This window comes from Peromyscus maniculatus, chromosome 15 (genome assembly GCF_049852395.1).
Source record: "Peromyscus maniculatus bairdii isolate BWxNUB_F1_BW_parent chromosome 15, HU_Pman_BW_mat_3.1, whole genome shotgun sequence".
Taxonomy (NCBI): domain Eukaryota; kingdom Metazoa; phylum Chordata; class Mammalia; order Rodentia; family Cricetidae; genus Peromyscus; species Peromyscus maniculatus.
The window spans coordinates 331,730-345,932 of record NC_134866.1 but is presented as its reverse complement, the minus strand read 5'-3'; the positions used below and the strand labels follow the sequence as shown (position 1 = coordinate 345,932).

Sequence of the window (14,203 nt, the reverse complement as noted above, 5' to 3'; positions counted from 1 at the left end):
ACCTGTGCTTAGGAAGATTCAGGATGGCGTAGAAGCCTCCAGGCTGTTCCTTTCTTAGGTTTGACTGTCCCTCCAGTTTGGGCCTGTTGTTTGTATGTTTCTCTCAAAGTTTGTAACTGTCATTTGTGGGTGAATTGGAACAATAGAAGCTGCTCCAGCACCCAATCATTAGATGTGATTATTAAAACCCTTCTCTCAAGTTTTAAGTTACAGCCAATTGTGAGATCATAAAGTAAGCTGTGAGGCTGAGGATTTTATAGAGGTAAGCTAGTGGCTGGCTGTTCTGCTTCTCTGATCTTTCAGCTTTCACCCCAGTATCCGGCTCTGTTTTTTTTTTTTTTTTTTTTTTTTTTTTTATTAAAAGACCTTTTAAAATTTGTGTTACAGTAAGCCTGGAAACTCACTATCTGTTGTAAGTGGTGGATATAGGAGTAGCATGACCTCAAAGTAGGCTGAGGGTATGGTGGCTCTGGTGAGACACTTTGGAGAGGACGGGCAGGGCTGACACCTGGCTGGCTTCTGACTATACCACAGGCTCAAGCTGTCTCCACTCTGTACACTTAATAAGCAGTTACCTGTCGCTGTTAAGGCACACATTTGTGGTCAGTACCATTAGAAACAACTGCTACGTGGTAGATGCCTGCCATGTTGGTAGGCAGTACCCTGGGGCAACAGGATGAGCACAGGATGAGGCACTAGCCATGGGTCTCTTACAAGTACTTTCACCTGACTCTGAACTCCAGGCTCTGATGAACTACTTTACCTTATATTCTGTTTGAGTCAACACCCTACTCCAGTCTTGTATAGTAACCCTCAGAAGCCACCAAAGGCAAGCAGTCCCCGAGTTTTCAGCTTGAAGCAGAATTTTGAGTTAGTTCAGGTCACAGTGGTTCTTTAAGGAGCTGTACTTCAGCCTATCTGAGCAATTTTCCACAAAAATATTAGTTTGAGTAGATGTAAAATAGAGCTGTATGGTAATGAGGATATAAAATAAGCCAAAATATTAACTTACATAGTTGGTAGCCAATAAGGAGACCCCACAAACACATGAAGGGCTCTGGAGCCATCTCTCGTACAGATCTGTGGGGCTGCAGGAGAAACTTGCTTCTGTTGCTTGCCATGGCTTAGAGCAGAAGGAGACACTGCTTTCCTGGAAAGCCACCGACATTTTACCAATTTAGAAATGAGCAGTGTTTCCCTAGGTTTTGTAAATGAACAGTGCTGAAAATACCTTGCCATTTGTAAGCAGCATGGCTAGACTTTAGAATGTTGTTCTCCAAACTTATCAGGCCTGAAGAAGGCCTGGCTCATAGAGAAGCCCCCTGCTTACAACAGGAGAAACCAGGTCCACCCTGACTAGGGTGAACTTCCAGGTACTTGCCTAGTGGGATGCAGGCAGGAGGAGGAATTGGCTAGACTCCAGATGAACTATAAATATCTTTACCTCCTGCCCTGAAGCTGTACCTGACATACTTACTGAAATTCTTGCAAGGTGCCCAGTGGGCTCAGCTGAGAACAGAAGTAATATTGAGGTCAGAAAAACAGGGTCTTCTGTGAGCAGGCTAGGCAGCTGGTCTGGACTTGTTGGCTTTACAGTAGACTCTGGCCCTTTTCCGTGGTTCACTTGAGGATCTTGTGTCTAGTGTGTGAGTGTGCTTATGCCATCTATGTGCTTGTCTCTATGTATCCACGTGAGCACAGGAAACTGCACATGCATGTGTAAGCTCATGTCTGACCCTGACCTGCTCTGCTTCACAAGGAGGGGGCCCGGGTCAGGCGCTTCCCCTTCTTTCCTCCGGGCAGGTTTTCACTGCTCGGTCCAGTTGCTCTGTTAGGCAGAGTTTAATTCTCTAAGGCTTGTACCTGTTAAAGTAAAACCAAGGGATTTACTGTGCTGCTGCATTTGCAAGGACTCAGCTAAATCTGCCTGTCACCTTGAAAGATCCTTGGCAGTGGGGCTGACTCTGGGCCTGACCAAGGCCTGTCCCCAGCTGCATTGCTAAAGTGTGAGGGGGTCAGGGTCAGCTGGTGTCTCCCTGAGAAGTGTCTGCTCTTCCCAAAGTATCTGTTTATGAATACTTAGACCTTTCACTTCAGTCAGAGTGTAATTATAACTAAAGCATTTGCTGTCTGTTGTCACCATCAGATGGCTGTACCATTTTGTGCTTAATTAACTGTGACTCTGAGCCTCAGCAATAAGTTACTCGTGGGCTTGGATGTCCCTCTATTACACCTGCCCAGTGGAATATCCTCAGCTGACACCGGGGATCAGGACCCAACTCTATCCTCTCTGGTTTCCTTGTTCCTAGAGTATTTTATTTGTTCTCTAAGGAGACCCTCTCCCTGTTGCCTGTTGTTACTGGCTCTTGTTTCTATGAAGCTTGCTTTAATTCTGGCTTTGGCAGCTACACAACTGAGCCCAACCCCAGTAGAACACATTCTGATAGATTCTGGACCATTGTCAGTCCCTGGGACAACAAATGCAGCAGGGTGTTTGCTCTTTCTGTCTCAGGGTCTCAGATATCCTCTGCTGCTGCTCTGGTCAGCTTTCTATCACTATAACAAAAGCCTGAGATGAACTATTTACCAGGATAAATGACTTATTTAGGTTCATGGCTCTGGAGGTTCCAGGTCCTGCCTGGCCTATTGCTCTTGAACTGTGGCAACACATCTTGACAGAATCATGTTATGCAGTCAAGCAAAACCTCTAACCTCATGGCTAGGGGCTAGAGAAATGGCTTAGGGGTTAACAGTACTTACTGCTCTTGTAGAGGACTCAAATTCCATTCCCAGTACCCATATCAGGTAGCTTGAAAACTCCTGTAACTTCAGTTCTAGGGCATTTGGTGACCTCTGGCCTCTATGTGGCACACATGAAAACACATGCAGTTACACATATACACATAAATGAAAATAAAACAAAATCTTTAAAAAGAAAGGAAAAAATAAAGGAGAGTAAGCTGTCATAAACTCCCTCAAGGCTAGATTTCCCATGATCTAGGCTTCTTCCTAGCTCTACCTTCTACAAGCTCTATAACAGTACCATCCTGGGAGCCAAGCTCTTATCTCATAGCCTTTGGGTATGTTTAGGATGTAAAGCCCAGTACAGCTCTTGTAGCCTATAGGCCACACTTTCCCTAACAGCTAGTGGACTTGAGAATTTCAGTGTGGAAGGCCACACTACATACCTAATCCTCATGTCAGCCACCCAGCTCCTGTCCTGTGCAGGTAGATGGTGTGTGTGTGTGTGTGTGTGTGTGTGTGTGTGTGTGTGTGTGTCTGGCTCTCCCCTGTGGGGAAGAAATTCTCCTTCCATTCTGTACAGCATCTCTATGCCCCCAATACTGGGCTTTCAGACAACATAAGGACCAGTCATACACAGATGAAGACCATTGTGAAGAGCCACTGAAACCTCCTCCCTAGGCTCCACCAGGTCCCCCTCCTGCCCTGCTCCCTCAAAAGCCACAATGCAGGGGCAGCAGCACCTACTTCTCAGATTGTAGGGATGCACCAGATGGTAGACACATCTGTGATATGGGCAGAAGGTACAGGAAGGAAGAAAGGCCTGGTGTATAGTGTACATTTCACCAGCAACCTGCAACCTACATTGTCATCCCTAAGGCAACAGACCACAGCAAAAAAGCACCCAGCACCTTGGAAGAAGCTGGTCCAGACCCACTATAATTCATACTTGAGTCATACAGGCCCTTCCTGTATGTGAATGACATCAGACCTGTGTGGCCAACTACAGATCTTCACCCTTACAGCACCAGGAAGCAGGTACTACTTACCGTAGGATTGCTCTGTAGTAGCTGGCTTACTAATTTCTAAAATGCTCATTATGTCTGTAATTGTTGAGCTACTAGCAAATTGCTACTTAAAGCCAATTGAACCTCTGGCTTAAGTAGCTAATTACGATGCAGATTGCTACTTAGGAGGTAGTCATAGGGACACACAAGAGCCAGCACAGACTAGGCTGCTCTAGGCTGTGACAAGTGGGCCCTATGGGCCCCAATTCAGGTATTCCACCACTGAGTGAGGATGATCCCAGCCTAGAGCAGATGATTAATTGCTAGTCCAGGGCCACTGAGGCCCAGAGCCAGATCTCTGAGATTTTGCCCTATGGTCATGGCGAAACTGGCTATAGAAGAATGAGGAGTAGAGGAGGCATCCAGCCCAGAAGAACACACAGACCTCAGAAAAGGTGGCTGGGGTCAGTAGAAAAGCTGTTCAAGTCAGGCAGGAACACAATGCACAGAGATTGCTCAGAGGCAACTAGTGACACGATGAACCAGGAAAGTTTCCAGACCCAGGGAAGATGAACAACACCCCAGATTCACCAGATCCAGGGTCAGAGTGTAGATTCCAGAACCTAGAGTCCATTACTAGACAAGACAACCTGGGTGTGATTTCAGAACCTTGAGAATGGTGCGTGAGCCCACCAAAGTCAGGACTGAGAAATGACTGAGAACAGCAGGAATCAGCGAGAGATGGCTCAGCTCACAGAACTGCACAGTGAATGGCGTGAGACTTTCAGTGAAAATGAGATGATCAGAGGGATGCAGGGAAGGAAACCTGGGACTGTCCAGGTGTGGATGCCTGCTGCTCCGTTTCAAACCATTGCAGGAACTGCCAGAGAACCTCCACTCCACCAGTGCATGGAGAACTACCAGAGGTCATGGAGCCAGCCACCTGCTCTGGAGTTCAGGAAGCTCCCTGGAAATAGGAGAAAGAAAAACCACAGGCTGAAAGTGGGGGCATTCATGTTAAGATCTGTCTTCAGGCATTCTTAAGGATGAAATGAGTTTTTTTTACAGAAAACTTGTGGCATTGAAAATACAATGAGCAGAGCAGACTGGCCTGCGCCCTTCCTGAAGCACCAGGAGCAATGTCCACTTGAGGTTCCAGGAACAGATTACCCAGAATACATCAAGGCAAACCCTGATAGGACCAGGACACATCAGGCCTACATGGGCATGCTTGAAAGAATGGTTGTGGGCAGTCAAGGAAGGGATCAGGATTTTACAGCTCAGTTTATGAAAAGAATTAGCACCCCAATGAAGAAGCTATCAAATTCTGTAAATAACAGCTCACAGACAAGAACAGGAAGTATCTTAAACATGAAAGATAGCCAGCACCCACAAATAGTAAAAGAAAGCAGGGTTCAGTCCCCAATGAGATTTTGGACTATGAGATAGGCAGGGGACAGCAGCACTCTTGAAGGAGACACTTTGGACCTAAGAACATATAGTCTATCACTCTTCTGGCTTCTTTCATGTGTGGAAATGTATATTAAAAGTTGGTTCTAGCTGGGCGGTGTTGGCGCACGCCTTTAATCCCAGCACTCGGGAGGCAGAGCCAGGCGGATCTCTGTGAGTTCGAGGCCAGCCTGGGCTACCAAGTGAGTTCCAGGAAAGGCGCAAAGCTACACAGAGAAACCCTGTCTCGAAAAACCAAAAAAAAAAAGTTGGTTCTTCTATCACAGAGATGGCAAAAGGACAGAGGTACATCCCATCTACACCACACATAGATGGATGTTCAAAGAAATGAAGAGGTTATCATTTTCCTGGGATTTTTCAGGGCCTACTTCTGAAGAAGAGCAGGTGATCTAAAGCCAGCCTGTCTTCCATCTACCTATACTCCAGTTGTTGAGATCTTACAGTGACCAGCAACCACACAGAAGGGATTAGCTGATAATGTCTAAAGGGCAGACTTGCCTTGTTGTTCTAGAGATAAGAATGGCTCTGGTACCTTCCCTAGTCTCAGCTGTCAAAGGGAACTCCACAGAGGTGAGATAATTGTGGTCTATATTATGGAGAGAGGGTGTAGGAAAAGACCAAAGTCCTGAGCTGAAGGCAACCTCACAGCTTGGGTGTGGTCAGAGCTCAGAGGTTTTCTGGTCCCTTTTCATGGCCCTTCATCAAAGAGTCTCACACTTTAAGTGATTCAAAGGGCGCAGGCCACCAGCTTTCTCAGTAGGGCATGGCAGAAACATGACCCCCCAACTGGAGCCAGTCCAGGGTGTAAAGAAAGGCAGGACATGCATATGGACTCTGTGGCTTCTACACAGCTTCTGGTACACCTGGGTCTTGTGGGATTGGAGGACAGAGATAAGGTAAGGCATGGTTTCCACCCTTTTAAAAGAAGTTGAACCACAACCAGAACACATGGGAAGCTATGGTCATGGAGTAGCTGCTGCCAATCTTTGAGGAAACTGGGGCTCCAGACATTTCTGAACCCAGCCTTTGGACCCAGAGCTCAACTTTTATAGTTAGTAGGAAGACTTGACTCAGGGAGGTGGAATGCCAAGGCATAGGTTCTTAGAATTCCTCTGGCATCACAATCTCACCCCATGGTCCACAGGAACTCCTCAGCACAACTCCTTTGGGTCTAAGAATGCTTAGCCCGAGGATGGTTCAGGACCTGCTGGGTCTGGGGGTCCCAAGCTGGTTGTCAAATCTTGCTGGAATTCTTGGGCTGCCCTTGCACATAGCCATAGATAGGGTCCAGAGTGAGGATGCAAGCTTTCTGTGTGCAGATGGTGATGCCACACATATTTGTCCCCAGCTCCCTGTGGGCAGCACATATTTAGGATCTTCTCATCCACATCATGGCCTCTCCTTTGAATAGAGACAGCACCAGACCTTCCAGATATTTTCCTGCTTGTGGCCCTGCTACCTCAAAAGACTGGATAACCCTGGGAAGGGCCCCAAGGAATCAAGAAATTTTCCTTGGCAACCCCCCCCCCCTTCGGCAGCTTCCCTCATTCTGAGCTGGTACCTTCTCTTATATACTTGTCTCAAGCATCCAGCATGGTCTGGACATTATGTTTGTGGGCTTGCCCAGCCTTTAGTTACAGGACAGCCCTATAGTTAACTCCACCTTATATTAGTGGAAACTCTCAGGGGAGAAGAGAAACTTGATTCAAATTGGTAAGATGTGCACCTGGGATGGGGAAAGCATCTGTGGAGCACAGGCAGACAGTCCTTCAAACCCCCAAAGCACAACCCATCTGTCTGTGCTAGCTAAAACCTGACCCTCCCTGGAACTCATACAGGTGACTACATACAGGTGGTAACCAATGATGTGACATAGTTTCTGTTAGGTTGGTGATTTCTGGTGATAGACTAGAAGGTTGATGTTGAGGTGCCAACCTGATTTGACACTTGCTTCTCTCCAGGCTTGGAAAGGGCTTAGGCATCATTTTATGCAGTTCAGGACTGTCATGGTTAAGGACAGTAGCAACCTCCACCCCTTGGGTGGAAGGGCCCACCTAATCCCTGCAATCTCTGCAATTATCTGTGGAGAAACCAGGCAGGGAGCCCTGTCCAGGCTATCCAGTTTAGAAGGGTGGGTCCAAAAACATCCTGCAGGCCCCACCATCATCAGACCAATCAGGAAATGCTTTTTATGAGATCAGACCCTGGTTGATTACCATACTACCTGGCCCGAGAGGGATTTTGGATGTTTGCAGGTGGGGGTGGGGAGTGGGGGGCTGGGGGAGCACACACATTTTTTTTTAATTTCAGAGATATCATCAACATAACAGCTTTGGTGAATGGATTGTACAAAACATTTCTTAAGACAAAGGAGGCAGCCTTGTCTGTCAGCATTCCAACTGTGTTAAAATCAGGCTTAGCATAGGAATTATAATCACCTTTCCTTTGAGTCCAATCAGACACAAGATTCACAGAAATTGCTGTGCTTCTTTACAGGGCAGAGCTGAGCACCTGTCAAAACTCTAGCAGGGTTGATGATGGCTGAGGAGACTGAGGGATCTGAAGGGCTTGAGGTGGGTGGCCACAGGTTTCCTGCAAGCTTGAATATCAGGAAGTCAACTAGTTTCTGCCTGGGGTTCTGGAGACCCTTGCTGTAGGAGCTGTTACTCCTAAATGGCTGTGACCCCAAAGGAGTAATGGGGGACATGAGGAGCATGGGTCTCCTAAAGGTGACTGCAAAAGAACAGATTTAACCTCAGGAACAGCCAGGTCAAATTGGAGGGGCTCCTACCTGGGGGGCAAGGGATGTCCATCTGCCCAACTTAGGTCACTTCCTCTCAGTTGCTATGTAGCCTCCACCTGTGGAGTCTGTCATGGGGTGGGAGGTTCTGTCATCCAGTGCACAAACTTTGTCACCCTTGTGTAGAGACCTGGCTTGGTGTGGCTGAGCTCTATCCAGCTCTTGGCCTTGGCTCTGTCTATGTGTGCCAGCTGTGGGTGGGAACAACTCATCTCCAGAAGGACCTGCTCATCATCAACGTTGCTCTCATCCACCATCAGCTGTGGGTGGCTGGGGAGACAGAAAACTTTTCATTATCCAGGTACCAAGGAAGAGGTCCATCTAGTACAGTGGTTCTCAGCCTTCCTGATGCTGCAACCCTTTAGTACAGTCCTCATGCTATGGTTGGTGACCCCCAACCATAGATTATAGTTGTTGCTACTTCATGTAGCATGAATCTTAAAGGTACTTATTAATAAAGTCAAACCTGGAGCCGGTATTGGGGGGAACGCTGGAAGATCAGAGAAGCAGAACAAGCCACAGCTGTAATTTTACTACTTTATGAATTTAATGTAAATATCTGTGTTTTCTAATGGTTTGGGGGGTTGTGCCCCACAGATTGAGAACCGCTGATAGCAGCTCTTACAGGAAGGGTCTTCAAAACCCTGGGTGGAAACTAGTTGGCTTCCTGATAATCAAGCTTGCAAGAAACCAGTGACCACACTGATCTCATGGATACCTTGCTGGGGTGTGTGTATGTGTGTCCTCCCCGACCCCTCCCATTCCTCTGGGGGACTTTGTCTCCAGATCTTCTCTTTGCCATTGTGGTCCCTTATAAGCCCTGATCTTCCTGACCCTCTTTCCTTCCCACAGTCTTTCACCTGTCCCACAAGGTTACCAGTATCGTCCCTGAGAGCGCTCTGCTCATCGTTCTGGGCCTGGTGCTAGGCGGCATCGTCTGGGCAGCTGACCACATTGCCTCCTTCACACTCACACCCACGCTCTTCTTCTTCTACCTGCTGCCCCCTATTGTGTTGGATGCTGGATACTTCATGCCCAATCGACTCTTCTTTGGTAACCTGGGCACCATTCTGCTATATGCTGTCATTGGCACTATATGGAATGCAGCCACCACAGGATTGTCCCTCTATGGTGTCTTCCTCAGTGGTGTAATGGGTAAGTCTATATATTGCCCTCTGGTTGAGTTCAAGTTACTCTGCTGAGCCAAGGTAAGGGTGCAGATCACAGATGTAGAAGGGTTGGGTCTAAGGATGATGAACATTGTCTCTGGGAACTACTTATGTAAATAGCCTGGTATTTGTAAGAAGGTTCAGTTTATAATTAGCTTCCTTGGGACATCTGCAAGCTAAAGTTTTTGTGTCATGTTCAGAACAGATTTGTGACCACACAGCCTAGGAGAGTGGGTAGGTATGCATAGGCAGCTGCTCTTACTCCTGTCATAGTTGGCAGAGTGGTGTAAACCAGCAGAGATGAAAGTGGACTGTTCCTAGACTCATGAGTGAATTACAGAGTTGAGCACCCCAAAGTCTTGAGTGGTGTGGTGCTGTTTCTGCTCAAATTTGCTAGTGATTACTTCACTTAGCCTTGGTTACCTCCTGGGAACCCCCCACCCTCTGTGCTGAATCTTTGTCCAGCAGGAAGGCAGCAGGTGATGCCTGAACAGAAGTGAGTAGGTGTTCACAGGAGGACCCAGAGTCAGGACTTTCCCTTTGGCACACTCACTGAGTGAATGAGGCCCTTGAAATCCTAGAGACCAATGAGAAACAGGGAGCAGTAAACCCAGGAACTATCAATTTCTTGGGATCTTATCATTTTAGGGAGCTCCCTTGAGTCTCTGCTGTCCAGCATCACTAGATACCCCAAGGGTAAGGACCTGTCTGGCTTCTAAAACTAGGCATCCTGCTGTGGGGTGGGTACTGCTGGTCACATTGGTGATGCCATAAGGTGATGGAACACATCTAAGATGGCTGGCTGCCTCTGGTCCTGGAGGATATCTTGTGATACAGAACGGGGACTTCTGGAATCTAATACCCACAACCCTTCCAGGGTCATGCTGGTCCTCTCTTGACAGTTCTGTCACCCACAAGATCCCGGCATGTGATGTTCCTGGAGCTGTTTTGGGGGTACATGGAGAAACCTCTAGCAGACTGACTTATGGTATAAGCACAGGCCTTTAAATAGGTGACTGAACCTTGGCAAATGTGCTTACACTAGAAATTACATGGTCACCAAAATCTAGAGCATTTTAATCTCCAGGGACATCCAGGCCTACTGTCCCATAGCCATGAAGAATTTTTATACCACAGTGTCTTTTCATAACCAGTATTGTTGTACATCACTGTGCTTACAGACACTCCCATGATAGACATAGGATGTTGACCTGTGTTCCACCTTTGGGACCTAGCCAGTCAAGGCTGACCAGAAAGATCATACTTATCCCATGAGCTCCCTTTCCTCTGTGACTTTGGCTGATGGTATAATACCCAGGTTTGCCTAGGCAGTGGCCAGTCTCTGTAGTCAGCAGCTCAAGGATGGGGCTCACTCACCCTTACTGGGAGAGTCAGCTTTGGCCAGCTATCTTGTAGGTCATTAGTTCCAGGCACAAGGTAAATGTGGGTGCACTGTCCAGGCAGGGAGGCCAGTCCTGATTCAGTGGATTGTTTATCTGTGGGATCCAGCTTATGTTTGGAATGTACTCTGGTTCAGTAAAGATTCTAGAACAAGAGGCTGGGCCTGCAAGGGTATTTCAAGATTGGCCCAGAAGCTAGTTTGCTCTGGAAAGCTGGGCAGGGCATATATAGTGTGGCAGTCAAGTGTGTGGTCCATTTCTAAATGGAAACTCCAGAAGGCTCTAGTCCTAGCTGAAGGCAGCAGAGTTTAGTAATCATAGACATATGGGGCTCAAGTCACTACAGAGATCACTCTGTCCTGTGCCCTCTACTCTTTTCTGGGGCACACTGGATACCTGGGGCACTTACTTCCCAAGGTTCATTCCTTGGCTCCAAGGGATGGCAAGTTCTGCCAAAGCTCAAAAAAAGTACTACATGGGGAACTGTGTAGCTTTACACATTCTGAGGTGTCTGGCTGTGAACTCCAGTCTCTGAGATTCTCTCTGTCACTGGGTGTTCCTGGGAAGAGTTGTGCCAAGCCTTTATTCCTGATGCCTCTGATCTCCTAGGGATCTGGTAGATGTGGGATTTGGACGGAGGGAGCCAGGTGGCTAGCCCTTGTCCCATGGTCCATGTCTCTTACAGGTGAGCTGAAGGTTGGACTACTGGATTTCCTGCTTTTTGGTAGTCTCATTGCTGCTGTGGACCCAGTGGCTGTGTTGGCCGTGTTTGAGGAAGTCCATGTCAATGAAGTTCTTTTCATCATTGTTTTTGGAGAGTCACTGCTGAATGATGCAGTGACTGTGGTGAGTGATGGCAGGGTCCCTGGGGTAGCTTCAGAACATTTCACTTGCTTGGAGGTTCTAGAATACCCTGACAAGTGGGCATTACCAATATGCCTCAGATAGATAAGCTAGTAAGAGGGTCACTAACTATACATGGTCTCCCATGTTTGCAACCTAGGATGTCCGACCCTTGCATGGTGTGTCCTTCATCTGTCCATTCTCACTGGTGCAGCAGCATTGGCGTATGAGTTGGGGGGGGGAGCAGGCTCTGACCTCCTTCTGGCTCCCTAACTCAGCTCCATCCAATTTATCTTTTACAAGTCTTAGGCCCACCCATTTCATGACTTTGGAGGTAATGCTGCCCTGTTGAAATCCCCATATCCACCTCTCCCAGCGTGGAGATCTATAACATTGGACCCACACTTGCTACTACACACTATTTCCTAAGAAACAGATGAATAAACAAACAACAAAATCTTACAGGAATTCCATTAATCTGTTGGGCCCACCATAACAAAATACCAGAAAAGCCTGGGGCTTAAACAATGAGAATTTATTGTCTCCATGCTGAAGGCTGGAGGCTGAGAACCAAGCATGGCAGCTGGCTCTGGAAGCCTCTTTCCTTGGCCTACAGATGCTATCTTCTCTGTGTCATCTTCTCTCTCTCTCTCTCTCTCTCTCTCTCTCTCTCTCTCTCTCTCTCTCTCTCTCTCTCTCTCTCTCTGTGTGTGTGTGTGTTCTGTATTCTTCTTTTACACCAAGATCTACTCTATTGATCTCATTTAACCTTAGCTTCCTCTTTGAAGACTTCCTATCAAACAGCTGCATTCTGAGGTCTTGTGGTCAGGACTCAAAGAGGAAACACATTCAGCTCCTCCAGTGAGTCAAGATTCCCCTGATGGCATCTGGGGCTTCTCAGACCCATGCAGTGGAGTAAGCATAAGGTCTCCACAAAGATGAGGTTGTGTATATGCTGGCAACGAGAAGCATGTTCATGAAACATGACCTCTGCTGCTGCTTCAGTGCAGCCCTACCTGTCCCCAGATGGACTACAGGTCTGTGGGAGGGAATGAGGGATTAACTGGTAAGAATGGGCCCAAGCACTTAGCTGACACCCGAGGAAGTGTGTTTGGTTTCTTCTGCCCTCTGAAATTGCCTGTAGTTCCTAAGAAATTCCCCATGTCTTATGCTCCCTTGGAGTGTAGGAGAACTTCAGGGTGCATTGTATCAGATTTCTGGGTGTGCAGGAGGTTCTGGTGGCCTATTTGAGACCTAGTCTGAAACTCAGAAAATAGCTCTCAGCCTTCCTGAGCCACAGTGGCCTCATTGCCTCCTGTGGACCAAGAATTACTCCTGCCCTCATCTGCTGGGACACTCACCTGTCTGTACATCCCACTTACTGGATCCTCTGATCCTTTCTTGTTGAACATTGTCACTTTGTGCTGGCTTTACAAGTGTTTTTAGCTATTTCAGGTGTCAACTCTAGGGCCCAAATACAGAAAAGAGGGGGCATTGGATAGGGAGGGATCAGTGTGGATGCAGGGCTGACCAGATGTGTTCTTGTCTTCTGTACCCTTAGGTCTTGTACAATGTTTTTGAGTCTTTTGTGACGCTGGGTGGTGACAAGGTGACTGGCGTGGATTGTGTGAAAGGCATAGGTATGTATTGGGAGGGTTCCTGCCTGGCCTGTCTCAAATCTAGTGGTCAAAGAGTACAGAGGCTTGTTTCCTCTCCAGAATAGAATCCCCAAGGCTTCTGCTATCCTGGGGTTTCCAGCCTGTGTTCTGGTTACTTACCAGGGTGGGTGGGTTCCTTACCCAGAATACCACATAAACACTACTGAAAGTCCTGGGGGATCCTGTGTGTTCTCCTGAGAAGGGATATGGACAGTCAACCCAGGTCTCCCTAGGCAAGGACAGATGGACAGTGTATAAGGACACAGGGTTCAGACCTTGTTACTGACCCAAACCTGCAGAGATGTCAAGGCAATTCCCCCTACCATGGGATCCTGTCTCCTGTGTGTCATGCCTCTGTCCTCTGCCTCCTGCACTAAACTTGGAGACCAGACACTCTCTCCATAGAGAGCAAAGTTGCCTCATTTCCTAAACTTTCAGCATTGCTGTGAGCAGTTACCAGGAGCCCTCCATGAGGAATGACCAGCCAACCTGGTAAGCTTCACTCAGGTCACCAGCCACAAAGGACCATTCATTCCTTTCTCTCACAGTGTCCTTCTTCGTGGTGAGCCTAGGGGGGACTCTGGTGGGTGTTATCTTCGCCTTCCTGCTGTCCTTGGTGACTCGCTTCACCAAGCATGTGCGTATCATCGAGCCTGGCTTCGTCTTTGTCATTTCCTACCTGTCCTATCTGACCTCCGAGATGCTGTCCTTGTCAGCCATCCTGGCGTAAGTCTCCCTCAAGGAATAACCTTCACTGTTGGCTGGGCTGGGTATGTGGCTTTCTAGCTGGTGGTGTGCCAGAGATCCCCTGCACTCAAACCCTGGCAGAAGGTGCCACTGTGAGCAAAGGGTATATTGGGTTCCTTGCCATCCTGGTGAAGGGGTGGTGGGAGTGAGCCTGGTCCCTGCCTACTGTCTCCTCCTTGGAACATGAATTTCAAGTTCATTGTGTAGCTTCCACTTCCATGGCTTTCATAGTTGGGTAAAAGTCATTGGCAGGGGCAAAGAAGTCAATTTAATTTTTTTTTGTTCTTTTGAGACAGGGTTTCTTTGTATAGCTTTGGCTGTCCTGGAACTAGCTCTGTAGTTTAAGGATAGCCTCTGCCTCCTGAGT

General features: G+C 47.7%; 1 protein-coding gene across 3 annotated transcripts in view; it reads left to right on the top strand.

Annotated features, from left to right (window-relative positions):
* The window catches only part of Slc9a3 (solute carrier family 9 member A3), a 43,427-nt gene that overhangs the window by 17,261 nt on the left and 11,963 nt on the right, over positions 1 to 14,203 (top strand). For 2 of the 3 annotated variants that reach the window (XM_076551652.1, XM_042261328.2), the window contains exons 2-5: positions 8,872 to 9,174; positions 11,274 to 11,434; positions 12,993 to 13,071; positions 13,638 to 13,815. In XM_076551652.1, the coding sequence (XP_076407767.1) occupies positions 8,872 to 9,174; positions 11,274 to 11,434; positions 12,993 to 13,071; positions 13,638 to 13,815 (721 nt within the window). The remainder of the gene's footprint in view (positions 1 to 8,871; positions 9,175 to 11,273; positions 11,435 to 12,992; positions 13,072 to 13,637; positions 13,816 to 14,203) is intronic. The other variant, XM_076551653.1, reaches the window with a different exon arrangement.